Source organism: Sander lucioperca, chromosome 10 (assembly GCF_008315115.2).
Source record: "Sander lucioperca isolate FBNREF2018 chromosome 10, SLUC_FBN_1.2, whole genome shotgun sequence".
Classification (NCBI taxonomy): Eukaryota; Metazoa; Chordata; class Actinopteri; order Perciformes; family Percidae; genus Sander; species Sander lucioperca.
Window position 1 is genome coordinate 23,901,237 of NC_050182.1, and position 25,989 is coordinate 23,927,225.

At 40.1% G+C, this 25,989-nt stretch overlaps 3 protein-coding genes across 9 annotated transcripts; 1 reads left to right on the top strand and 2 right to left on the bottom strand.

Annotated features, from left to right (window-relative positions):
- Nucleotides 1-1,227: 1,227 nt before the first annotated feature.
- gnb3a (guanine nucleotide binding protein (G protein), beta polypeptide 3a) lies at nt 1,228-8,028 on the top strand. 2 transcript variants are annotated; one of them, XM_031299674.2, is made up of 10 exons: nt 1,266-1,491; nt 3,350-3,544; nt 4,340-4,460; nt 4,764-4,909; nt 5,164-5,227; nt 5,716-5,878; nt 5,995-6,061; nt 6,164-6,365; nt 6,463-6,679; nt 6,841-8,028. In XM_031299674.2, exons 3-10 carry the CDS (start codon nt 4,404-4,406, stop codon nt 6,945-6,947), a joined length of 1,023 nt encoding a protein of 340 aa, XP_031155534.1. In that variant the 5' UTR covers nt 1,266-1,491; nt 3,350-3,544; nt 4,340-4,403; the 3' UTR covers nt 6,948-8,028. The 2 variants fall into 2 exon arrangements, with proteins under 2 accessions (XP_031155533.1, XP_031155534.1); XM_031299673.2 differs by lacking the exon at nt 3,350-3,544 and having other exon boundaries at nt 1,228-1,491.
- Nucleotides 8,029-8,397: 369 nt separating this feature from the next.
- Nucleotides 8,398-10,997, bottom strand: cdca3 (cell division cycle associated 3). 2 transcript variants are annotated; one of them, XM_031299672.2, is made up of 6 exons: nt 10,872-10,997; nt 10,134-10,284; nt 9,953-10,055; nt 8,981-9,862; nt 8,835-8,902; nt 8,398-8,657 (listed from the first exon to the last, which is right to left on the bottom strand). In XM_031299672.2, exons 2-6 carry the CDS (start codon nt 10,263-10,265, stop codon nt 8,565-8,567), a joined length of 1,278 nt encoding a protein of 425 aa, XP_031155532.1. In that variant the 5' UTR covers nt 10,266-10,284; nt 10,872-10,997; the 3' UTR covers nt 8,398-8,564. The 2 variants fall into 2 exon arrangements, with proteins under 2 accessions (XP_031155532.1, XP_035861727.1); XM_036005834.1 differs by having other exon boundaries at nt 10,134-10,302; nt 10,872-10,952.
- A 762-nt stretch (nt 10,998-11,759) lies between these two features.
- Nucleotides 11,760-24,016, bottom strand: pex5 (peroxisomal biogenesis factor 5). Of its 5 annotated transcripts, none has more exons than XM_031299667.2 (17): nt 23,745-24,016; nt 21,564-21,720; nt 21,359-21,397; nt 21,065-21,182; nt 20,788-20,934; nt 20,475-20,559; nt 19,886-19,976; nt 19,494-19,616; nt 17,587-17,700; nt 17,158-17,241; nt 16,746-16,865; nt 16,431-16,574; nt 16,170-16,240; nt 14,670-14,885; nt 14,358-14,523; nt 14,097-14,254; nt 11,760-12,996 (listed from the first exon to the last, which is right to left on the bottom strand). In XM_031299667.2, exons 2-17 carry the CDS (start codon nt 21,675-21,677, stop codon nt 12,750-12,752), a joined length of 2,037 nt encoding a protein of 678 aa, XP_031155527.1. In that variant the 5' UTR covers nt 21,678-21,720; nt 23,745-24,016; the 3' UTR covers nt 11,760-12,749. The 5 variants fall into 5 exon arrangements, with proteins under 5 accessions (XP_031155527.1, XP_031155529.1, XP_031155528.1 ...); XM_031299669.2 differs by having other exon boundaries at nt 21,564-21,713; nt 23,745-24,003; XM_031299668.2 differs by lacking the exon at nt 23,745-24,016 and adding an exon at nt 22,704-23,073.
- Nucleotides 24,017-25,989: the final 1,973 nt, after the last annotated feature.

A 25,989-nucleotide genomic window follows, 5' to 3' on the forward strand; every position in this document is an offset into this window, starting at 1 on the left:
AGCCCGGGCACTAGTGGCATCTAGCATTGAAGAATTCACGCCAGCATAACCAAGAACTACAAATATCACTAAAATAATACATGTCTTACTAATTATTTGTAAACTGTATACGTGTTAGTGGTGGATGTACATAGCTTGTTTCACTATGTTTGTTCACAGCAAACTACTACTATGTATTCTAGACACAATACACATTAGTTCAGTTCATAAGTAAACATAGTTGCCGACTCACTCTCCTCAAAGGATCATTGTGAAAACTTCAGGGAGAAACGGTCAGCCTCTTCCATGAAGGGCAAGTCAAACTTACCAATGAAAAAGTGTTTCAGTAAGTTTCAGTATCTTACTTAATGCCACTTCAGCAGCTGATTTAAGGGGCTCTATCCCAGGCCTTTTGGGTGAATGTGGTCACCGTACTCAGAGAGCCACCTGAAGGTGCTACCTCATGATAGCGAGACTAGTGAGTACATAACTATAGTGAGTTTCATAACTAACATGGGTGATTTACTTTGTTAATTAATGTGTATGCAGTGGGCTGCACACCCTCTAAGGGGCAAGGGACGAACATCAAAAGAGGAACCTCTAATTTTGGGGGGGTTTGTTAAGCATTTAGGCCCCACCAGGGCAGAGCTTAAGCTATCCAGGGGGGTATTTGGACCAAACAGGGGAACCCTTAGGTGTGACATTAGGTCACAAATGAAAAAGAAAAATAGAGAAATGTGTATATTTGACACTCAGAACAAAGAGGACAGACACTGTAGTGCAACAGCTAGTTCCAGTAGCACATATCCTGTGCACTGTGAGTATGTGTCCATGCCTGGGGGTACTGTTTGTATAGTAAGAAGGAACCAGAAAGACATCTCTCCTGGATCCTGCTGTTATTCTCCATATCACTACTGTACTCGGTCTGATCTCTGCTCTGCCAATTTTACCTCTCTGCCCGTAAACCTTCTAAAATTAGCTTTACCTCGGGTTTACAAAACACCAACCCTCCTGCCAGTCATAGATCTTTTAAAGTCTACCTCAGCACCATAAAAAGCCATGTTCCCAGATCCTCTATTTATCTTCTTTCCCCCTCCCCTCCATGATTTCCATCTCTTAGTTTTCTATTCAGATTCACCCCAGCTTATGTCTTGTGACCCCATAACCATGCTCTGCACCTTGTTTGGTTTCCCCCACTGTCTCCTCTCCCTTTCTGTCTCTTTTTTACACCCACTTGATTCCCACCCCACCCCCACCCCTCTTTCTGTCCATCCCAGGGTTTATCCCCTCATCACTGATCTCCCTCCATCCCTCCAATCCTCATCTGTTCCTCATAGGAGCAGTGGAGAGAGTGAGTGACGGAGGAATATCCAACTGTGCGTGATACCAAAAGTGAATGAGCGGGAGAAAGTGTACAGGCAGGCTGAACTTATGACAACGACCAGAGGGAGACCGCTTGAGGAAGAGTGATTAAAGATCTAACAAAACACCTTGAGAGGAGTCTCCTAATTGGTGAGTGGATGGCCGTATGTTGGATTTTATATATTTTGTTCTAAGTAGTTGTGAAGTTGTGTCGTGCTGCTCAGATGATGGATCACGTTCAAAGACTCTTGGGTTCAAGACTGAGAGCTTGAATCCTAAAGCTTATAGTTTTTTGTCGGTCATGATCGTATATATAGTTAAACATAAATATAAACAAAAGTTAATTCCCAACTTACAAAATCATATACTTGTGATTTTACAGTGTGTAGGACATATGTTAAAAATATATATATTTTTATATCAAATATGGAAATGCTATTCAAAATTCTATCACATTGTATGCACTTACATTAGTTTTATCATGTGTTGATGGCACACAGCAGAGGGATTTACATGGGATCAGCTATACAAGCCAGACAAAAAACAAATTCCTTTTGTTGTCTGATTCTTAATACTGTCAGAAATAATCTGCATGATAAAACGTTAAGTTGTTTGTGTGGATGTATCAGGCGTGTTGTAAAATTTAGATTCAAAGTGGTAACATTTAATTTTGAAATGACTGACTGTCCTACAGTTGTAAGAAGAGAGAAAAGGCTTATTAGTTAAGTTTCGGGTTTATGGACACAATCTCTGTTACAGAATATGTAATGTTATATTGATATATGGTGTGTTATAGTATAGCTTCAGGAAACTCTACTGAGAAACTGATGATGGATAAAATAACCAGACATGTATGTCTGTTTAAGGCTAATCTAGTGATTACAAAAAAAGGTACATTATCACATTGAATGAAAAAAATCACATACAAATTTCAATATTACCATAAATCAGTCCTGCTCATTGATTTAAAACATTGCCCACCACAGCTTTATACACCCAGACATACTAAACAGTCAGATGTCACTGTATATACAAAGTGGCTAAATCTCTGTTGGTAGAAAAATTTATTTTGCCTCACAGTATCACCATATCCCCCCAAGTTTTGTGTTAACTGGCTATGAGGAATACAGGAACTAAAAGGCATCACACAATCAAATTAACAACAGCCATGTTCTGAGATCTTGTTTTGTTGTTGGACCAAGAATGCAGGACTTTCAGTTGTAACTGGCCAGGAGCTCTCAGCTGAGGTAAAGATGCAAACTGCGGAGCACCACAGATCACTGGTCACATTAAAGTTCATAGGCCCAGTCACACCGAAAGAACATTCCACCTTTCACAGGCTCCCTTTCTCACAACTCTCTCTGCATCCTCCATCTGCCCCCCTCCCTCATTCTCATCCCACTATCTGCCCCCCCCATCCCTTTCTCCATCTCTTATCCAAATGCAAAGAGCAGTCAGTAATCGGATGAGAGCAGATTTGATTCAAAAGGCTTCCCTTTAAAATCTCAGCCAGTAGGATTTAAATCTCACTCTCCTGCCTCACCTCTTACTCTCCAACACGACCCCTCCCCTCCCTCCCTCCCTCCCTCCATGTGCCTCCTCTTCTCTCTGGCTGTGCTAATGCACTTCACCATCCGGCAGGCCCAAGCAGTCATTTAATCACATGGAACAATGGCAGGGTCCCAGGAACAGAATGGCAAAAGGATAACAGTACGACTAAAACACTCAAGCATCCATTACAACACTCATTATCGAAGCAATTTACCATCTGGAACAAATGCCTAAAATCCCCTGTTACCAACTTCAGGGACACTGTAGTCATCAGCAGTTTAAGGCAGGACACCCATACTGTACCTGCTGAGGTGTTTGGAGCACAGCACTACTATAAAGGCCATAAACACACACTGTAATACTATTTTAACTTCCTTCCATTCACTTTAAGCATTACAGAGAGATAAAGGATAGAGTCCAGTGGCAAACAATTAAAGCAAATATCTTTCTTTTACAGAGTCACTCCCTCCTTCCTTCACTCCCTTCCTCTCCTTTTCCCTTCAAACAAATTAGAGGCAAATCCACTTGGTCATGTGTTTTGACAGAGACTCTCATGCAAATAGTGAAACAGAGAGAGAGAGAGAGAGATAGATTGCTGTAGGGACGCATTCGATAACATCAACGCAAGTATTCCCTCCTATCAGTCTTTAAGGTAAGATAAAAGGAAATAGCATCATGACAAGTAGTTCGTCACAAGAGGGAAAAGTCATTTGTGATATCTGCACATGTACAGTAGGAGGAGAAGGGTGTTGTTGTTGAGGTTGGTTATATTGTGCTGCTTTACCATGAAGTTAGTGTCATGTCTCTTTGAACTGCTCTGTTTCTGTAAAATCAGCTTTGTGACTCTGCCTCTTTCACTTGTGCCTTGATTACATTTGTCACACTGTATGAGTTTGTCCATTAGGTGATTGGTTCATTGCTAAACATTGCTCATTTAATCATGACAATATCAAATTCAAAAGCCATCAACATTAGGCGAGAGCTCACTGGGGTGTTAAATGACACAAACCACCTGTCATCGCTGTGAATTTGTTAAGAAATGTGAGAGCTGATGACATTGTTAGAGGACATACTGGTTTGTGTGTACATTCAGGGTGAGGATGTATGCTCTTGATAGGTGTCACATCATCTGAAGAGCAAATACTTTCCCTGTTAATGTCATGCTTGAATATTCATGCAGTCTGCGTGTGATTGTGGGTAGGTAGGTGTGTTCTGTGGGTTTCCGTGTGTGCTCCTGCCTTGTTTATGAAAGTTTGCAAAGTGGATGAGGGGCCAGTTTGACTTGCAAAATAGCACTTACTTGGAGACTGGAGCAAGGAAGGTATCTGCACAGGGAATGCTGTTACTGGAAAATATACCTACGAATCACAACTATTTTCTTGAATGATTTCTCAAGTAACACAATTTTGTTTTTGTTGTCTCCACCTCTCTTTCTTCTTCATTTCAGGATTATCAGTTTTCCTGCCATATCTCCCTGTCTCCATTGGTGACAGTGCCTAACAACCATCGCCATGGGTGAAATGGAGGAATTGCGAAAGGAGGTGGAGAGTCTCAAAGACCAGATCACTGTCAGTAGGCCCATCCATATCATCTTTAATAGGCAATTTGACTGTCAACAGTATTCATCATTATCATTGTGTGGCTTTGCTTTTCACTTTAAACTGAAGACATTTCTTCCCCAAATATCTATCTATCTACCTATCTATCTATCTATCTATCTATCTATCTATCTATCTATCTATCTATCTATCTATCTATCTATCTATCTATCTATCTATCTATCTATCTATCTATCTATCTATCTATCATAACCACATCTTAGCTCAATCCTGGCAGTAACCTGACTACCTGTGTTTCTACCTGCTCCCCAGGCAGCTCGTAAGACGGTGCAAGACACCACACTGCAAGAGGCAGCCGCTGGGATCACTGTGGTGGGGCGTGTCCAGTTGAAGACCAGGAAAACACTAAGGGGTCACCTTGCCAAGATCTACGCTATGCACTGGGGCGCTGACTCCACGTAAATACACAAATTGAAATAACACCTCTTGTTTTATTTTACAGCCAAGATCTAATAGGTTTCTATTCAATATAACACAAAATTAAAGTTAGGAGAGCCAATAAATGCAATTCTGATTGGTAAATTAGATTTGTGAAGTGCTGTTAACTGCATGAATTAAGAGGAACATGCCTGATTTATTAGCTTACATGTCTTCTTTCTTTTTTTCTATCTTTGTTTTTTTTTTATAATCGCTATCATTGTTACACCACCAGGCTGTGTGTCAGTGCCTCACAAGATGGAAAACTCATAGTGTGGGACAGCATTACAACCAACAAGGTAGGAAAGAGAAAAGGAGAGGGGTAGCATAATTACAGTGATGGTGGTTGAGGGCAAATGTACACCACATGTAGCCTTGAATTTGCTTTCCCAGCTGATACTGAGCCAGCAGTAACTGAAACAAACTTTGCAGTGTATATCCACCCTCAAACATGCAAACATTCACATGTACACATGTAACCTCACTGCTTAAAACACCTAAACACTTGTCTTCAAATCTTAAGAATTTCTCTAAAGCGAATATAAAGCAACAATCAAAGTTTAAAAAGACATACAGTATTTAACAGAAATCTCTGTTATATTACCATGGCCAAAGAACTTTGGCAGAAACCAGTGTGTTAATGCAGGACCCTATCGCTTATATACCAAGAAGCTGATTTAGAAAAGATGTCTATAGGGCCTTTAAGTGTTTGTGGCTTACGCTCAGAGTCAGTGATTTAAGTCCTTTTGGTTTCAGTGGTTGAAGACTGAGTCTTGTATGTCCCCAGGTGAATGCCATCCCTCTCAAGTCATCGTGGGTGATGACTTGTGCCTATGCACCTTCGGGGAACCTAGTGGCTTGTGGCGGTCTGGACAACATGTGCTCCATCTACAACCTCAAGGGCAAGGACGGAAACGTCAAAGTCATGCGTGAGCTGGCTGCACACACAGGTAGGACAACGCAGCTCCAAGTTACATCTTTTGAAGTCATTGATGCTCTTACGTTGGACTTGACTGAGTCCTTCATGTCTTGAGGCTCTTCACATGGTATTTCTTTGATTGCCCAGGCTACCTGTCCTGCTGTCGTTTCCTCAGCGACAGTGAGATTATCACCAGCTCTGGAGACTGCACCTGGTAAGAATATAGTATGAGTAACTGAACAAAAAAGTATGCTGCAACTTTTCTCTCTGTTGTTAAAACAGAAATAAACATTGTCTTTGGTCCATTTCCTTCTAGTGTACTATGGGACATTGAGACAGGGACCCAAAAGACTGTCTTTGCAGGGCACCAGGGAGACTGCATGTCCCTGGCTGTGTCCCCAGACTTCAAGTTTTTCATCTCAGGGGCGTGCGACTTCACGGCCAAGCTGTGGGACATCAGGGAGGCCCAATGCAGACAGACCTTTGGAGGCCATGAGAGTGACATCAACGCAATTGGGGTGAGTATGAGGAAGATTTCCACCTCTCTTCTGTATCCAATCTCTGCCTTTTGTGCTCAATGGAGGCCTAGTTTCTAATCACTTCTCTTTCTTCCAGTTCTTCCCGAATGGTAACGCAGTGATAACAGGGTCGGATGACGCCACCTGTAAGCTGTACGACCTGCGAGCTGACCAGGAACTCATCACCTACCAGGACTCCAGCATCATGTGCGGGGTGACCTCCCTGGCCCCCTCCAAGTCAGGACGCCTGTTACTGGCTGGCTACGACGACTTTAACGTCAACATCTGGGACACACTGAAATCTGAGAGAGTGGGTGAGTACAGGTGGAAAATAGAGATGATGAAGTAAATTTAGAAACGGATTTTAAAGCATCTAAAACCTCCAGTGTTTAACTCCTGAAATGGGATGAAGTGTTCTGCATTTTCAGTGGTACTCAGCTTACATCATGTTTTTTTCTTCTTTCCCATGGTCCAGGAGTGCTGGCTGGTCACGACAACAGAGTGAGCTGTATCGGAGTGTCCTCAGATGGGATGGCATGTTGCACAGGATCCTGGGACAGTTTCCTCAAGATATGGAACTGAGGCTGTTCCTCACCAGTGAGCAGAAAGAGAGCAGTTAACATATGCCTGGGTAAAAGTGAAGAAGATAAAAAAGAAATTGTTGTTTGAGGGAGGGGTTGAGGGACGCGGAGCCGCATAGGGTGAGAAGAGGGTATTTTAATTGTGCCAAGTCCTATCTAATGTTGGAGAGGGGTTGTAATGTGAAGATTTTCTCCTCTCACATTTCTTCTTACGTTACGGGGAAAATTAGGGGTGGGACAAGGGGCGGGGGTCTCAGTAAAAGTTCATTCCTCTTAATAGTTTCTTATATTGCGGTTAAAATAATGATGTGCACATTTATCGCAGCACTTCAGAGGTAACCCAATGAGAACAGTTGCCAAATGAAAATGGTAGCACACTGGATGAAATAGAGATGAATACATGTCAAGTTAAAGCCTGTGTAGGTTCACACTAGCTATACTAATATGCTGTTTTATATCAAAGCATAAGTTATGTCATATAAATAATATGAGCGTTTGATTTTTTGTTTGACTGTTTGTTCTTAGTTTTGGTAGATTCCCTAGATGCGTTCATTGACTTTCTTTTCATTTTCTAACTTTAATTGAAATGGAGTTCTAGTTTGCAGATGTACATTAGTGTTTGAGTTGCTGTGTGTGATTGATGGACAATATTTTACTAGGATTTGGGGTCCCATAATTTGGCCAACACCCCCCCCCCCTCTGTAGCTAGACCTGAAAAGTGCTTTGGGTAAACTGTTGAACTGACAGATGGGATAATAAAATGGGTTTCATGGTTCACTAAGCACTTACAAAAAATAGATGACCCTGTTTGTCTCAGGACAGGAGGACTTTTTGTATAAATGTTACATGGATGATAACAGCTATTGTGTGCATATGAGCAATACATCTGAATCTGTGTGAACGTGTACTTTTTCCTCTGCATGGTACAAGATAAACTTCAAGCACAGTTTATGTACATACAGAAAACAAATGTCTAAGTTTGCAATGCAATTTGGACTGCCTCTTTTCCAACACTGGAGACACACTGCAAAGTAAAGCAATACTGTTTTTAAAGTCTAATAAACATGGGACTCTGCATTACACAAGTCTTTAGTGTTAATTTATGATATGCTGACTTCAGTTAAAACTTTGATTAGAACATATCCATATTTTATTCTGAATGAATATGGAGTGAGACATGGAATATGTTTTACATATTGCTAAGCACAATTTCAAATTCATTTTAAAGATGTCAGTTTGACAACTTTAAACTCAATGCATTTCCACTGTGAAAAAACAAACAGTCAGTACTTTAGTCCATGAAGGAATTTAGATGTTTGGCTAAAAGCATGGCAGCTTTTCATAGATAATGTCATGGTTCACTTACAGGTTCCCTCTAGTGTCGATTACTAAAACTTCATTACTAGCTATTGGCATAAACAAGTATCAAAACAAGTTGTGGTATTTTGTGGTTTTTAATGCAAATAATTTTATTTATATTTACAAGAGGGAAAACAGGATAGAAAACAGCAGTAAAAGTAATATACACAGGACAAAAGTCAGTTAAGAAAACTGTACACGTAAAAGCTTGTTTTAAGAGACAAGAGTGTCAGGATTCTGTATACGTTAGTGCAGTGAATCATCGGTTCTCCTTATCCAAAGACACTGGTAGCACTCTGCGGTCCATCTGTCCCAGCCTCTGCTTATCTGGGGTAGACACCTTCAGCTTCATCTGTAAAGTGGGGAGGACACATTACCTCAGCAATTGATTTACTTTCTGTGTTGGGATTCACTTTAGGACAACTAAATTACTCAACATAACCTTAATAACTCAATACAGGTTCAAATTAAGTTTCAGTATATAAGGAGTAGGTATCACTAGCAATGAGTGCATGCTTGTATCCAATACCTGAGGACGTTGGCCCCTGGGCGAGTTGGTCCCTTTAAGGATCTGCAGCGGGGAGCGCCCTTCAGTACCTTAAAAAAAGAAGGGCAATGTCAAACAACAACATCTTATTATTAAAGATAACGAGTAGCCACAAACATTCTACACACCTTTCTGCTTCAGTTTTCCAGACTGTCCGTTGATTGATTCCATGGTTACTTTCTTCACGGCCACATGGACCGCACGAGGAGAAGAGCCACCTTTTCCAGCCTGCACTCTTCTAGCTCTTGGCTTAGTGGCGCCAAAACCTTTTCCCAACCACTGCGGCTTGAACACCACCTGACTGGGGCTCTTTGAGTCAAATGTGGGGCAGCGGATGCCGGTGCTGAGCTGTGGCTGCTCTGGTGGAGAAGGCAAAGGAGATTCTTCAACAAGCTCTTTGGTTTCTTCAGAAGATTGCTTTGCTTCCTCTGACTGGGCAGGGGAACCATCTAAATCATTGGGGAGGGAAGGCTCAACAGGGGACTCTGGTTCAACAGTGACAGAGGGAAGGGCATAAGAATGATCCACACCATTCCCGAGTAGCTCCACTTCAACACTAGGCACTGGGGATGAAGTACTGTCATTGTGCACCTCAACAAAGATCTGGGATGAGGTTTCCCCCTCATGGCAAGTTATCAGACTCATGCTCAGTCTCTTGTGAAGAGGAGACTCTCTTGCTTCTTCAGCCTCCTCCAGGCTAATGTCTGCCTCAGTTTCAATATCCACCTCCACTTGGGGTTTCTCAAGAAGCACAAAGGGGCTCGAGTCACCTACACTTTGGAGAGGGGGCTGCACAGGGGTGGCCAGGAGGTGAGCGTGCTCAGCCAGGGAGCCAAAGGTGTGAGAGGACTGATGAGTCAGGAGAGGCTCAGTGGAAGCCAGCTCTTCACCCTGAAAGACCTCTTCCTCCACAGCATCATTGAAGAGTTTCTGAGGGGCTTCAGGGACTTTGCCTTCAGTCTCATTGTGCAAAAGCATGCTTAGGCGGTGGGCAAAGGACCCAACTGTCGCTGTAGGGTACAATGCAGGAACATTATGTTACAGGACATTTTACAGGTGAGAAAAGCCAAACTGAAAGTTAATCTTTACCAAATAGTTACCTCTCATGACTTCTCTGATAGGGGTGCGGCAAATGGCAATAGTTGGTGAACGGGGATCAGTGAATGCCAGTGGACACTCAGTTTTGGACACAAGCCCACCGACCTAGGAAAAATGTTTTTAAAGGTTTCCACCACACATAGTTTACAGTATGTGGGGTAGCAAGTCAGCCAGCTAACCTACCTGAATAGGTGTACGAACGACTCCTGTTGAAGGAGAGCGTGGATCTATCAGATCACTGACTCGACTGTTTTTGATTGCAGGTTCTGGTTTTATTGGTGCAGAAACAACCACCTTGCTCTCACTGGATCCCATGACGCTTATTGAACGGTAACTGGCTCACAGGGGAATAGGAAAGAATAGAATACAGTTTAATGTCTACCAGAGCAGAACAATAAAAACAACTGAAGAACACAACACAAAGAACAAATATGGTAACAAAACCCCATCCAAGTATAGAAGAGAATACACTAGTATCAAATACAGATACGATATTTAAGGATTAATGTTACTGGTCATTCAGAAATAGAAATATACAAACAATGAAACACTTGCCCTCCTGACTTTTAACTATTTAAATGAGTGCCTGCAAAGTGCTCGTACAACATCGATGCATAACATGATTTCAATTTAACATAGAATATTTACATACTTAAATTACTATGTCTATGTAACGATTACACACACTCATATTATGATTTAGCTAAAAAATTAAAGAAGTAGCTTGCACGTCAACAACAAGCTAGCTTAGCGAAGGTCAGTTAGCGTGAGGTTTCCCCATTTCATTTTTATAACAATCAGATTAAACTGTAACGTTGTGATAGTAACGTTAACCTTGACCGTAATGAGTTTGATAGCGTGCAGACTGCTTTAACTTAAATCAACCGAGGAGCACCGTCTCAAATATATTCTCTGGCTTACCTTACACGAGACGAAGACAGTCGGTCAGGCGTGTCGCTAAAGCTCTTCTCACTTTCCACACTTCAGAATAAACAAGGGAAACACACACGACTTTTAAAACATTTAAATGGCGGATTGCGTGCTTGTTATTTTTAAATGAACCAATCAGCGTGCGCGTCATGTCCGCCTTCTCGATCCTGATTGGCTTAGAGCAGGGCGTTCTAGAACTGGGCGTGGTATCCTGCTGCATTTGAAATTTGAAATTAATGCATTTGTTTTTGTCACATGTGGGGAAGAAAATGAAATGTTATATTGGAGCAGTTCTCCTGAAACATGCCTCGGCATAATCAAACTGCCTAAAGTCAGATTTAATAAAGTGACACTTTTTAGGGAAATCAAGGAGAACAAAGCACAAGAATATATGATTTTTTTTTTACATAATATGTGGATATTCATCTTGAAAAAGATGCAATTTCACTTCTTTTTAAAACAGAAATTGACTTAAATATGGATGCTGGAGTCTGTCAGCGTAATAATTATAGACTTTTCCTGCACAGTGTTAGTTAAAATCATTGTATATTTTCAAAAGATAATATAAATTGATTAACTACATTTTGTATAAAAATTATGTGTTAATTAAGTCAGTACACATTATCTGGTGGCACACTCCAGGCTCCATATATAAATCCAATTCAAATATTTAAATTAAAACCTTTACAGTTGTAATTAAAAATCCAAAATAAATACTTAAACTATTTTCTATTTTCTTTTATTAGTGCCATTATTCATAACATAATTGAGATTTCCATTTATTTAATTGTCATTTGTTTCTTTTCATAACTTTGTACTTTTGTACTTATTTTCTGTCAGCCATTTTGTTCATTGATACAGAAAAAACAATTACCTACAGATGTTTGGAATCAAAGCTTTATTGCTGAATATTTTATTAAACATTGCAGTCAGGATACAACTAGCCTGAACACAATTATAGTGCAACGATTATGTTACAATACACAATATGGCATAACGCATTATTTTACGAAGCAAATTGTTTTACAAGAGCAATATGAAAAAGAGCAAAAGATGGGAGGAGCCCAGAGAAATCATTATCAATGATATTACAATTATATGATCTTAACATCAGATGCAATATTAATCTCTCACTCACTCACACACACACACGCGCACGCACACACCACACGCACACGCAACAGCCCCGCTGGTTGTCAGTTCATTATCCTGGCTGATAATTGATTACTAAAAAATTAAATAAAGTATAAAAAAAAAAAAAAACTCGCTGTAGCACTTCTGATTAGTGTTTGTACTCTGGACCGGACCAATCCTGCTGAGAGCACTTTTGACAAAAAGCAGTACTCTTTTCAATGTCACAGCAACATTGTACCTTTAATCTACATATTTGCAGTGAGTATACAGCTCAACTTACAACCTGCTCTTAAGAAAAACTGTGAGAGCATTGAGTGTCTTGATAAACAAACTGTCCACATTGCATTCATCATTACTCATCTTTTACTTTCTTCACTGAGAAAAAATTTCAAATCAACAACAAAAGTGACATTTTATTAGACCCAGTTCTCCAGATCAACAGAGTAAGAGTAAATGTGAGGACCGTCAGACATGTAAAATACAGTGACATGACTGTATTGCTGCTGGCTGCGTCTTCCAGGTAGACACTAATACTGCAATATTTGATAGAAGTTATTCAAGCGCACATGACCACAAGATGATGTCTCTGGGATGGTGGATAATTCACAGTGTCTTCCTCATCCATTTCTCTGTAACCGTTACCTCTCTGATTCCTCTCCGCTTCATTCACTCACCCAAACATTTACCTCCCAGCGAAACACATTCACACTCAATAAGCCCTCCCCTGGCTGATTTTCATTCAGTCCCGCCGTCCACCTCTCTCTGGCAGAAGTGAGCCAGCAATGTGTCCAAGTCCCGACGGTCTGCTGCAGCGTACAGAGCGCTCTCTCCCATCATACTGAGAGCCATACGCAGGGTGGACCAGATGTTGTCAGACATCACAGTGGCTGCGGCACCTCCAAGCCCCCTTGCAGCTCTTGCCCCATCCCCAGCGGCCTGGCGCTGTAGAGACAGAGCTTCTAGGAAGTGCTCCACTGCCTCTCTGAGGATAAAGTAGAAGGAAAGCAGGACAGGATGAACAGCAGCTCATTTTAGCCTTTTTTAGAGTTTCTGATATTAGCTTTACCAATAAGATAATAGTTGAAGTAATACAATATATAATATGTTATAATGAAATATAATAATGAAACATTTTTCCTGACAGAGATTTTTTTTTTTTTAAATATACCCTGATATATGAATGGGGTGGACAAAATATTAGAAACATGACCTCTCAGTATAATGCAATACAGTTCAACAGCCCCAGAAACGGCAGTCTCCAAAACAACCAGAAAGTCAAATCATCACCTCTTTGAGACATTTTTTAAACATTTTGACCCTTATAAAAAGTAGCATTTATTTCAGAGCCGTTGTATTAAACAACATTGTTTTTAGCCAAGTGTACCTAATAAACTGGCAAATTATTGTGTTTTACAAAACTGCTGTTGCCATCTAGTGGAAGTAAAAGGACTGCATTACACCAAGGTTTGTTAGGTTTTAATATTACACCAGATACAACAAGACAGCAAAATAATTTGCTGATATTTAACTTGAAACTAACACAAGACAAACATGTTTTTTCCCCGAAATGTTAGACAAGTAACTGCAAGCACGGTGCGTGCTATGTGAACAGCACAATCGCTTAACATGGGTGCCGAAAGGAATCGTGCAGCACTTACTGGTGCTTTGCGGCCAATGTAAACCTGGTGTAAAGCAGTGTGTGTTAACACCTTTAACAAGTGATATCTTTTCTTTAACTTTAAATGCTTGATCAAAACAACTACATCTTTCATGAAATAATAAACAAACTTTTAGTCTAACAATTTACATTAGGCACACTTAATGTTTCTTTCACCCATTTTATACATATCTTCAGCTCATTAGCTCTTGCTTGGAACAACCTTTCCTTTATTTTGTTTAGTATATTGGGCTACAAAGTAATTCATAATTCAGTAAATCATCCATGGAATCCGTCTAACGTAACATTAAGAAGTTGACGTGATAACTACAACCAAAAAACATCCCTTTTAAAGCTAAAAACTGACAATTCTTTTGTCAAAATGACCCTTTTTGAAACAAAATACAAAGCAAATAATTCCTTACCTGTGTGCTCCTAAGTTGACACAGCTGATTCCCAAGTTGTAGCGACTACGGATGAAACCAGGCTGCAGCTCCAGAGCTCTCCTGTAAGCGGCCACGGCCTCCTCTGAGCGGCTTCCATTGGCAAGTGTGGCCCCCAACTTGTTCCACAGCAGGTAGTCCTGATGAAGAAGGAAGAAGAAAAAAGAGAGAGCTCAGAAACAAAAACAGAGCATGCAGTGTGAAGACAGACGTTAGGATCTCAGAACTGGCTTCTACACTAACCTGTGGTGTGACAGACAGAGCAGCGCTGAAGCAGTCCACCGCCTTGTCGTACTCCCCGCTGAGGTTGAAGAGAACTCCCAGACCGCACTGTAGCTGGGGGTCCACCTGGGCGGGGTCAGAGTTGGCTGCATGCAGGAACAGGGACTGGACATCAGTAAACAAGGATCTGTGCCAGAAAAAAATAAATAAATAAGTGTCAAAGAGATAGAAGACAAAGTTAACACAATATATGACAAATATTTAGAATTACTGGATCTGCATGTTCAGGTTTAAAACTGAAATCAGTCTGAATCCCACGTGTGTGATACTCACTCTGGCAGCAGTGACCCGAACCTCTCCCTCTCTCTTTCTCTGGCTCCATCCTGTTGGGGTTCACCCTCCTTCTGCTCCCACACAGAACGGTATTTTGGATTGTGCTTTAGCCAATCACGAAGAGTCTCACAGGCCTGCCTGTGCAGCGATTCGTTAGTGAAACTGACGGCCAACGCCATCAGAGCAGTCAGGTTGTCGTTCTTCAGCTCTATACATCTAATAAAAACAGAGAGGAAAAAAAAGTCAGAGGGAATAACAACGACATGCTTTTAGTTGAGAAAGCAAAATGTTAGAAATTGTCAAATACTTGATTAATGGGGTCTAACTGTACTATTACATTTATGGAAAGAGGGGAAACTAGTAAAAGCGGTGACTACAGACACAACTCGAGCTGGAAGATTGCCATACACTCGTATTAATAAGGTAACAGGATGGAATCTATTTCCTCATTTAGACATTTTAGACTAGATTTATATACAACTATTTCAATTTTGTTGTGGACATTTACTCAAAAGAGGTAGTAGAAAAGCAGCTTGAGCCAACATTCATTAAGCTCATTATTAAGCTACAAACGAGTGAACCAGGACTAATTCTAAAATAGAAAAGCACCATGAGCATCATAACATTTACAATTTCCAAACAATGTCTGCAAAGAAAACAGGTGACTAAACAAACTAATCTTCCAGACAAACTGTAATTGCCCAACAAACTAAGATGCACTACTTATATGTAGTCTCCATTTGTTTCTAAATACAACTTTGAATCTGAAGTAACAATTTATTAGGGATGCACCGAATCCAGGATTCGGCTTCGGATTCGGCCGAATATTGGGCTTTTTGACGGGGTTCGGTTTCTGCGAACTCTGGTCGACGTAATTACGCTGCCGTTGATTACGGAAAGGTGTTTACGTAGGTGGACCGTTCAATGCAGTACGCTGTGAGAAAGTGAAAATGGAACTCGTGAGCAGAAAAAGGTGTTTGGTGTTTTTAGCCCCCAACGTCGCCTTCCAGGCAGCACGGCAATGGTTATGTTTAGGGTTAAGGTTAGGGTTAGTTGCCTGGAAGGCGACGTTGGAGGCTTAAAACATCATCGAGCGCAGAAAAAGTGCTGTTTGGCAGTACTTTCAGTCAAAAGAAGGCGATTCAAGTCGAGCTACATGTTCAATTTGCAATGCCGATTTGTCTCGCGGTGGCAAGGACCCTAAAAAATACACAACATCGACGCTGTTAAAACATTTGCGTATGAAACAAACGAAAGAATACGAGTTGTGCATGAAGGAATCTACAGACAGCAGCCAAAATGCAGCAACTTCAGGTACGGCAAAGGAAGGACAGTCACAGCTAAAAATTTGTGTTAACCATTTGTTTACTTCATTAATGTGTTTAATGTGTTAATGGACTGAGGATGGGAGTAGGATTCAGTATTCGGCCGAACCCCAAAAATCTGGATTCGGTGCATCCCTACAATTTATACTAGCATTTTGCAATTTGGATTGTCCACCTGCGGAGAGCACTGATGGCAGCAAATTCTTGCTCGTTCTCTGCCTGACAGGTTCCCAGATATTGCCATGCCTGCAATTTAATGAAAAGAAATGTACACACACCAGAGCATCATTACAACTGCTTTCTGTGGGGAGACAAACATAAATAAAGTAAACAGTAAAACACAAGGAAGGAGACTTTTTGGACAGTTTTTGACAGGGTGGTCCAAAAATTGGAGACTGGAAAATGCAAATAAAGCCAGAGCCTGTAAGAGTCTTACCAACTGGTTGTCTGGTTCTCTCTGTACAGCACTTTCAAAGAACCGTACGGCACCAGGGATGTCCCCCGCCTCCATCCTCTTCACTCCTTCTGACAAAGGGTCTGGGTGGGATAAGTAGGGGTTCTCCTCTTCAAACTGATACCCCTACGACAAACACAAGGAAAACAGGAAGAGAGTTTTTCTATGTATAGTGTTGAGAACAAAGAATGATCACTTTCAGAAATCAAGAAAAGCAGTATCTGCAAAAATTATGAAATCCTTAAACGTGTAAAAAGACAGCATTTCTCAGCCTGTTCCGAGCAGGTTGACAGCTACCTTGTCATAAGAAGTGCTGAGTAGCTGATCGAAGTCAGACAGCCAGGGGTGGCTCTCTGCGTCCCTCTTAGCCATCTCCTCCCACTCCTGCTGCAGCTTCTCCCAGAAATCCACATCACTCTGACAACATGACAGATACACATCATTACTTCACAGCCTCCTTGTATCATATATCATCCTGTATTATAGACATATTTGACCTTTACTTTTCCAAGGGACAGACAAGCGTGTATTGATGGTGTTTTGTAGCATAACTAAGTCGATAGAGACAATGGTTTTTTTTCCTCAAACGGCATTGATTATTTAGACCAATCAATTTCCATTTTAAGCCTCTACAGTATGTTCCAGGACACAGTGTGCAGTACTAGCTGTATTTTTTAAGAGTTTAAGTTGTCATTGACTCTTGTCTCACCTCCACTGCAGCTTTAGCTTGCTGGAAATCCGGTCCTGATGTGGCAAACTCATCTACCCAGGCTTCAGCCGATTCCTCTGACACCTGAATCAGAGCAATGACAGTGGTTGACTTGAGTCATCAAAATCGTTATTAGAGCTGAGGATGGGTATATTAAAACAGGGAAAATATAGAGGGAAGTGAATGGAAAGGAAATGAAAGAAGAAACAACACAGAAAAAGCTCATTTTCTCCTACTCCTTTCTTACAGTTCTTCCTAATGAACTCCTGATTTTTTTCCTCAGAAACAAAAATCACTCAACAGCAACAAAATAATGAAACGCTGAGTGTATCTTACGGTTTATGTGTAGGACTGAATCCTACAAAACTAGTCCAAAAACTTTAAATATATCAATAACTGCAGCCAATGCCAAGACCACAGAGGTCATACCTGCCTGATGACCTGGGCCCACTGCTCTGCTTGTTTAGCTTTTACTTTCTCAATCTTCTCATTCCTCTCTGGGGGTTCCAAGGGAAGACTCCCTCCCCCCGTCTCCGTCAGGAACTATGGCGGGAGGCGAGGAGGGGTGGCAATGGGGAATGGGGTAATGTTTTGAGGAGGAGGGTACGGTTGGTGAGGAGGTTTGTTTATTGAGGGGTGGGCGAAGTAGGAGTAATTTTAAGTAGTAGGAGGAGGAACAGATGAATGGCGGTTGTTAATTGAGGGAATGGCAAGCCGACAGTTCGAAGGCAGGTCAAAAAATGGGGAAAGTACATGTCAGAGTTAGAGGGAAATTAAGTACAATGGAGCCACGGTGAACAGATATTCATCATAAACAAGGCTGAGAGCTACACATGCACAGTATAATATGGACGCCCATTTCTACCAGGATAGAAAAAAGAATAAATGAAATGTTAGGAAAGGTAAAATAAAATACTAGAAAAATCTAAATTATGAGATAGTAAGTCACAATTCTGAGTGTGAAACTTTTACATATAAATGAACATCTGTTACATTCAAGCCCTTGCTAAACGAGTTCACACAATGCTGCTCCGCCAGGGAAAGCGTCTGTATTTCTCAATATACAGGAGTTGTGGAGTCTGTGGTAACATTAACGTGCTGACGCACCAGAAGTGTCGATACAGCTCATTTGTAATAATAATAATAATAATAATAATAATAATAATAATAATAACAACAACATTTATTTATATAGCGCCTTTAATGAAACCCAAGGACACTTTACAGAAATTACTGTGACTAAGTTTAGCTAAGGGAGGTGTAGGCTGTGGTGAACAGGTGGTGATTGAATAGTTTTTTTAAAATGTCCAAGGATGTAGCATTTCGGATTTCTCAGAACGAGTAGTTTAATAACTCCACAAAAGACGGCGTCACATGAGCAGTACACAGCGTGCCGTCAACAAACCTTGCTCTCTCACTTACAGTTCTTCACAGAGTAGCTGCTTATTCTGGCTCTGATTGTACACAGTATGTCAGTCTACCTGTATTACCCAATACCTTGGCAGGAAGGGGGGAGAGACCACAGCGACGGGGCGTTATTATGAATCCCACTGCGTTTCTTAAGCAGGTCGACAGTGTTTGTGTAATTACTCTCACTGCCAGACGGGGGAGAAAAGGTTCCGCACTCCAGCCTTGAGTCAAAAATGTAGACTTACTATCTCAAAAATTATTTCATAGATAATAGGTAAAACTCTTCAGTTAACAAGTCAAAATTATGAGCTTATTAGTAAACATTTTGACTTACTAAATCAAAATTAAGTTTTGACTATATATATATATATATATATATATATATATATATATATATATATATATATATATATATATATATATATAAATAAATAAATAAATAAATAAATAAATAACTTTTGATCTATTTTTTTCCTTTCTTGGCAGAAATGGGCTTCGATAATATTGCCATTTCATGGGCAAATCTAGTTAAATCCAAAAATCAGGCATTAGCCTTTTTCGGCCTGAACTGAATGAAGTCAAAGTAATTACTTAAAACCCCAGTAAAATCAAGAACTGAAAGAAACTGAGTCAAGGTGGGAATAACCAGAGCTTGCTTGACATTAAAACATAAATGCATTAGAAGAGAAGAGTTCTCTCATTGCTGAACAAATTCCATCTGCAATGCTGTGCAGCCTTGAGCTTCATATTACAGGGAGTGTATTGCGGCTGCTTTTGGTTACATTAGTGGAAAATGTTACTCTGCATCAGAGACTGGGGTGATGAGTCACAAGGAATAGTCTATACTGTGCAAAAGTGAACCAATGTGCCTCCCCAATGTGATCCCAGTTGCAACCATCCCCTCCTCAGTGGGCAGTGACTCGTACCTGGTTGAGGTTGGAGGCCCAGTTCTGAGCCTCCTTGGCCTGAGCTTTATCTTTGAGCTGTTTGTCTGTCCTGCTCTCCACTGTCACACTGCCCTCGCCAATCTGCCTAATGAATCGCAGGAACTACACAACAACGAAAAAAAAAAAAAAAATGACAACAGAAAAGCATTTTACCATTACCATTAGTAATTGGTCAGGTTTATACTAATAAAATGCTAGTTTTTTTCTAAACCAACTACTTTCTTTCCAAACTAAAAAACCACAATGAAACTTAAGTCATCAACATTACCAATTCACTATACTCCCAAGGAACTACTCTATAAAAAATGTTAAAGGAAAAGAGATATGGTGATAGAGGATCCAATGACATGAGACATGAACACACTGCTCACCTCAGTGTTTTGTAACTTGGGGTCATCAACCTTTGAGACGAGCTCATTGGCTGTCTGCCTCAGCTCCTCCCCTGGCTGATACTCCTTTGTCCTGATGCATTAACAACAAGAGAATGTTAATATTACACTGTAAGGAGTTGTAAGATGATTAAAAGAAACAGTTATATTTCGCTCTGCATATGTAGGCTGGAACAAATCAATCCAGGCTAAAGGTTGTACTTTGCATTGTTGTACAAGCCAGTGCTTTTGAGGTCAGTGTCCTACGTTGATGATTAGACATCTAAAGGCCCCTTTCATCTCCTGTTCTGGTGCTTCCTTGCCTTTTGACAGAGCTCTTTTTTGGATGAGCTTAACATAATCAAACAAGGTTCAAGGTCTGAACATTTTAAATTCAACAGACACATCCATTCAACAATTAGACAAGAACATAATCAAGGTTCAAATACGCTATCCTTTGCTCCTGTTCTCTGTTATTCTTGCCTTTGCTCCACATGTATTGCTATGTGCCCGACGTAGCCTTTATATAAGCCATTTTTCATCTGCAAACTTTCAACACTTTATATGCATGTCCCCCATCCCCTGTTCTAACCATTCGTTCTCCTTGTCTCCCAGGTCTCCCAGCCACAACTTCTCCTCCGACTGCTCCAGATACTCCTCTGCCCACCGTCCAGGATCTGGAGCAGAGAAACAAAATGGGAAAAAAAAAAACATAGGCACATTTTAAAAAGTACAAACGATGCAAAAAATAAAATGATTTATCCAAAGCAACTTTGATCTGGTGTCAGTAAAGATTGGATGACTGATGACAGACTGATGTTGACACCAGTGCTCATAAAGCAAAGCATGTTTCCAGAGTGACAACACAGGAGAGCAAAAAAGAAACTATAACAAACTCAAGCTACCTGCAGCCTCAGCGATAAATTCTTTCGTCCAATCAGCATCTGCTGCATCACCAAGAGCGATGAGCCCCGGTGTGGAGGCAGAGTCAGGACCTGAGAGGAACTCGGCCGTCCAATCACCAGAGAGGGCTAACGCTGCCACATCTGGAGCTATGACAATATATAATGGAAATATGTGGTGCTTAAAATGCTGAAAACAGTTTGTGCACGGACTTAGGCCTAAGCCATACAAACCCTAAAGAAAATACCCCAAACTAAAAATAATAATAATGACATGTACCTCTCTGTGGAGCTTGTCTGTAGCTCTGCTGGTCGATTTGCTGCATTTCCTCCAACAGCTGACCCATGTCAAATGTGTGTGGGGGCCGGGGGGGCGCCTGAAGGAACTCATTCACCAGCTGCAGCAAAAATAAAAACAGTATTCTACTTTTTAGAGAACATATTAAGAAATTGCACCCAGTAACACAGAGCTAGGCACATGAAATTGCTTCAGAGTGGGAGACTTTTATTAAACATTATACAGTATTATAGTCAACACAATATGCTGAATATGGAAAGGGACATAAGCGCTGACCTCTTCTTCAGTCGCAATTTCAATCGGAGAGGGGGGAATCTGAGAAAAAAAAAAGGAAAAAATGAGTTAACAGAACAACTAGGGACATGTTTTTTGTCAAGCAGCATTTTGATGATAACACTGATATATTTCCACTTTGTAGGAAATTATTTAGCTGATAAATTCAGCTATTTGAACGACTAACAGTTATGTACAAATAACTCACTGTAGGTGTTGAGCGGTGTCGCCATGCACCCCCTTCCTTGCTCATGTGACTGGTCAACTTCATGAGGGGATTGGCTCCCCCACATTCTGCCTCCACCAACTCCCGCATCGCCATGGCAACACAAGGACGAGGCAAACCCAATCAGACCACCTGAGAACTGAGAGAAGATGAATTATTCAATTTGTTTCAGTTTCATCAATTGACAATTTGCACAGAATCCAGTCTGTGTTTAAGAAAGTCTATGGAATCATTTCTTTTAGACTATTCACAGTCAAAGTGAAGCACAGCATTTTGACCACTCAAAAGGTAAACTGCACAATATTAAGTTTAATTCCCAAATGAAGATGACAGCCGTTCAGGTCCCCCACATACAAAAACAAAACGAAGCATTCTGCACAAATAAAGTCAGCTCTGTAGAAATGCCCTGTCAACATGAAATGTTTTGTTTTTATCTTAAAGTCCAAAAAACAAATACACAATACAAGACCTCCAGTGATATTTAACATGTTAAACGTGTCCACACTGCTCAGATCTCATGTCACATAACTAAACTCAAGCTCCATCTGCTGTTTTCCGTGTCGCTTCCTGGCTTAGAGTGAACCATTAATAATGTGGATATGATGGCCCAGCAGGCACAGGCATTCACTGCATATTTCACTCAGCTAGTCTAGTAAGTTGAGAGGATTTTAGCAATGACAAAAAGACAACATTTAAAGCTATATCATCATATTGTTATAACCAAAATCATAGACAATAATTGCTATCATTCAGGGCTGGGCATTGCACCTAAAAACGTATTTGGTACTGAGCTGTGAAATATGTCCATTGCACCAAATATCAAAAACTGTCATGTGAAACCTGCTTTCAAATTCTGAGATATTTCCTTATTTAAATACTTTTTTTTTTTTTTTGCCAATTACAGACTATTTCATTTCAGCAAAGTTCTTTGAGACTTTTGTTGAGATGAAAGGTTTTGCAGAAAAAAACCTGTTTATATTTCCAAGAACGGTACTGAACAAATTACTTGACATTTTGGTATCTTTATGTTAATTTAAATGATACCCAGACTTGGTATCATGTCATCAATATGATATTCATATAAGGTTCTATTTGGTCCTCATTTATCAGATGATCACTCACCTGAATCCTCCAAAAGCAAAACAATTACAAAACAAAAACCCTTGTGACGACGATTTAGTCCCTATATGCAAACCTTGCAAATAATATTTGATCCAAGAGAAACCCTGCTGCTCAACTCACTGACCCATATCCAGGATGAACAGCTGACAAACTGTTGTACACGCTGGCCTACTCAACTTCTCTATCCCCCTGGAGAGATACGTAATGCTTACAATTTCCATAATGAACTGTCAGGAATAGAACTTTAAATCCCAGTCTACTCCACTCTACGCAATGTTAACCTAAAAACATTACAGAAAATGCTACACAAGAGAGTCCACTCTACAAGTGGACTGCCCATCACTCTGGACTCTAGGCATTAGATTTAAGAACATTTTATTCCCCCTACGGTTTCAAAGAGCTGCTGTGCTGTATGATGATTAGGGTCAAAGTAAGAGGATTAGACAAAGATATTAATACACACACTATCACAGACAGGACACTGTGATACCTGTTTACTTGCTCACTTCACCGTCACAAGCCTACTGTGAGCATTAACTGTGGAAGAAGAGGTGTGTGCTTTGGCCTGCACATTCACACATATTCCAAATTAATTGTGAAAATAGTTTCAGTAGTAGGAACATATTTAACAGGGTACACCTGAAAGCAACCAGCTGCCAGCATTTAGGTGCTTTTTAACTGTCAAACAGCTGTCATGTGTCAAACCAGTTAACTGACTGGGAGCAGTGTGTACACATGATAGCGTTGTTTTGCCCGATGCTAACTGTGGCTTCAGTCATAAACTGCAACATCAGCTTGGTAAACGTTACCCTGTGTATCTCTTCTTATTTAACGTTAGCCAACACGCTGCTCATTAAGTAGCAAATCAAACGGAGAAGATTAAAAATAATTAACGATCCGTTTTGTCTTTCAACAATTGGCAAGTGTAGCTAGCATTAGCTGACGGTACTAGCTAGCTACTGTAGGGCCAGTGCAGAGATCATTCCTGTTGTATGCAGCCAGAGAGGCATGAATAGACGGGTAGCATGATGTTCATCTCACCGCCGAGAGCTGCTGCTGAAGCCGAACCGACAGTCCCTCCTCTCCGGTCTGTCCTCTCCAACCGTATTACAACAAAAGTTGCCGCAGTGTCAAACCTCCCGGTAACCGTCTGAAATCAGCCGCTATCTGTTATTAGCGCTCCTCTTTATTTACCTTCCTCCTCCATGACCCACAAAACCCTTCACCGATCGCTTGGAGTGTCGCGTAACGATGCGATAGGTTCGTATTCTCAAATGGTCTACGCCAGAAGATGTCAGGGCTTGACGGCTTGACATATGGGCGGGGGCTTGAGGGAAAAAGAGAACGTTAACAGTCTGAGTAAAACCAAAGATCCTTTAATAAACCCTCTCTGGTAAAACGTAAAGGTTTAACGTAAAATACATATTGTGCAGGATATCAAAGTCCATCACATTTGGATTGGTTGTTAGCTACAAAAACAAAATTATCCAGAAATACTATTTGCAGTAAAATGTAAAAATAATCAATTACAAGTAAAAGTCATGCATGGAAATGTTTACCCAATCAAAAAGGTGGAAGTAACATTAGCAAAATGTACTTTTAAGGCATTATAAGTACTTTACATGAAACTACTTTACAGGTTAGAAATTTTCCCTAAAACATATATTTATCTTATGAAATATGATGCAATGTTATAAACAAAGATGCCCAACAGTAGCCTATAAGAAGTTGTTCAAATTAGCTTCACCTCCTCATCTTTGGCATGGCCTCCCCATAGAAGAAAAACAGTCTATTGCTATGGGCCTCCCACTACGCTGGAGAAGCTCATTCAGTTCACATTTTTAAATCTAGATTGAAAAACCCACCTCTACTCATTATAATACAGCCACCCATAACACACCATCCTTTCTGTGTCCTTCACAAACACACCTTTTTCACTTATTCTCTTATGTTGCTGGTTTTGTATTGTTTATTATTACTGATTAACTGCTGTTCAGTTGTTTTGTTGCTGTCTGTTATTTCTGTGTTCCTTCAATTGTAAAGTGCACTGAGACCATGTTCAATTGTGATTTTACACTTTAAATAAAATTTGATTAATTGATTATAATGCTACTTACTATGTGCATCAATAATCAATTATAGTAGTGCCTCCTATAGACCATTCTGCACAATGAGTGCTTTTACTTTTGATACTTTAAGTATATACTACTGCTACTACTTCTGTGCTTTAATTTAATGAAGTACATTTTGTGAATGCAGTTTTTACTGGTCAAGGAGTATTTTTATAATGTAGTATCTACTGTTACTTTTACTTAAGGATCTGAATACTACTTCCACCACTGATTATATATTCTAATATAGGCTTGTTATTATTTAGCTGGTGGAGGTGTAAAACATGCTCATGTTTTAACTATTTTATATAGCCTACTGTTGTGGTTAGTTGAATCCTAAACAGTGCTTTATATTTTATAAGAATGCTGTGTTTTGCATATTAAAATGAGGGGGTAAAATGTAAAATATGTCTTACTGTAATGTAAGTAGATGTATAAAGTAGTATTAAAAAGTACCTCAAAATGTTATTTATGTGCAGTACTTATAAATGTTTTTAATTGCATTCCAACACTCTATGTATGGTAGTGTGGTACTCCATATACTGTAAGTATATGTATGTTGTGTGGTTGTAGTGTCATGTGACATTTGTATGAAATTGGATAAAAGTCTAATCATCAGAAAAGATTATATTAATAATAACATATTGTACATTTAAAAAAAAACATGTTTCTTCCAGATCATTTTTCATATATGACCTCACTTTTAAACTAGTGTTGTACAATATTATGGCGTTATTTTAGTACCTACTCTATCAAGAAAGCTCTCTCTTGGAGACGTCATATAGTGTTTTTATTATGAATTTTGTAATGTTTTCTGACAGTTCTCAATAACAATTAGTCAGCATAATCCATGTCATCATTGTATCAATAATTACAAGTAATGTTCCAATAGTAACATAGTAATAATATAAGTTATTAATCAATGCAATGTTTATTCCTTCTTAACATCACACTCAAAAACGACAGGCTTTATTTACTGACAGGTTTAGCACTGCACATTGATAGGCTACACAGACAGACAGCAAGAGACACAGAGGGAGAGGGAGGGAGAGGTGCGGGGAAAAGACAGGGAGGCAGAGGGAGGTGAGGAGAAGCACACAGTTGTACATTCATTGAACCAAATATATCGGATGGAGTGCAATAGAAAATAATTATGTGGTTCAGTTTCGAAATGT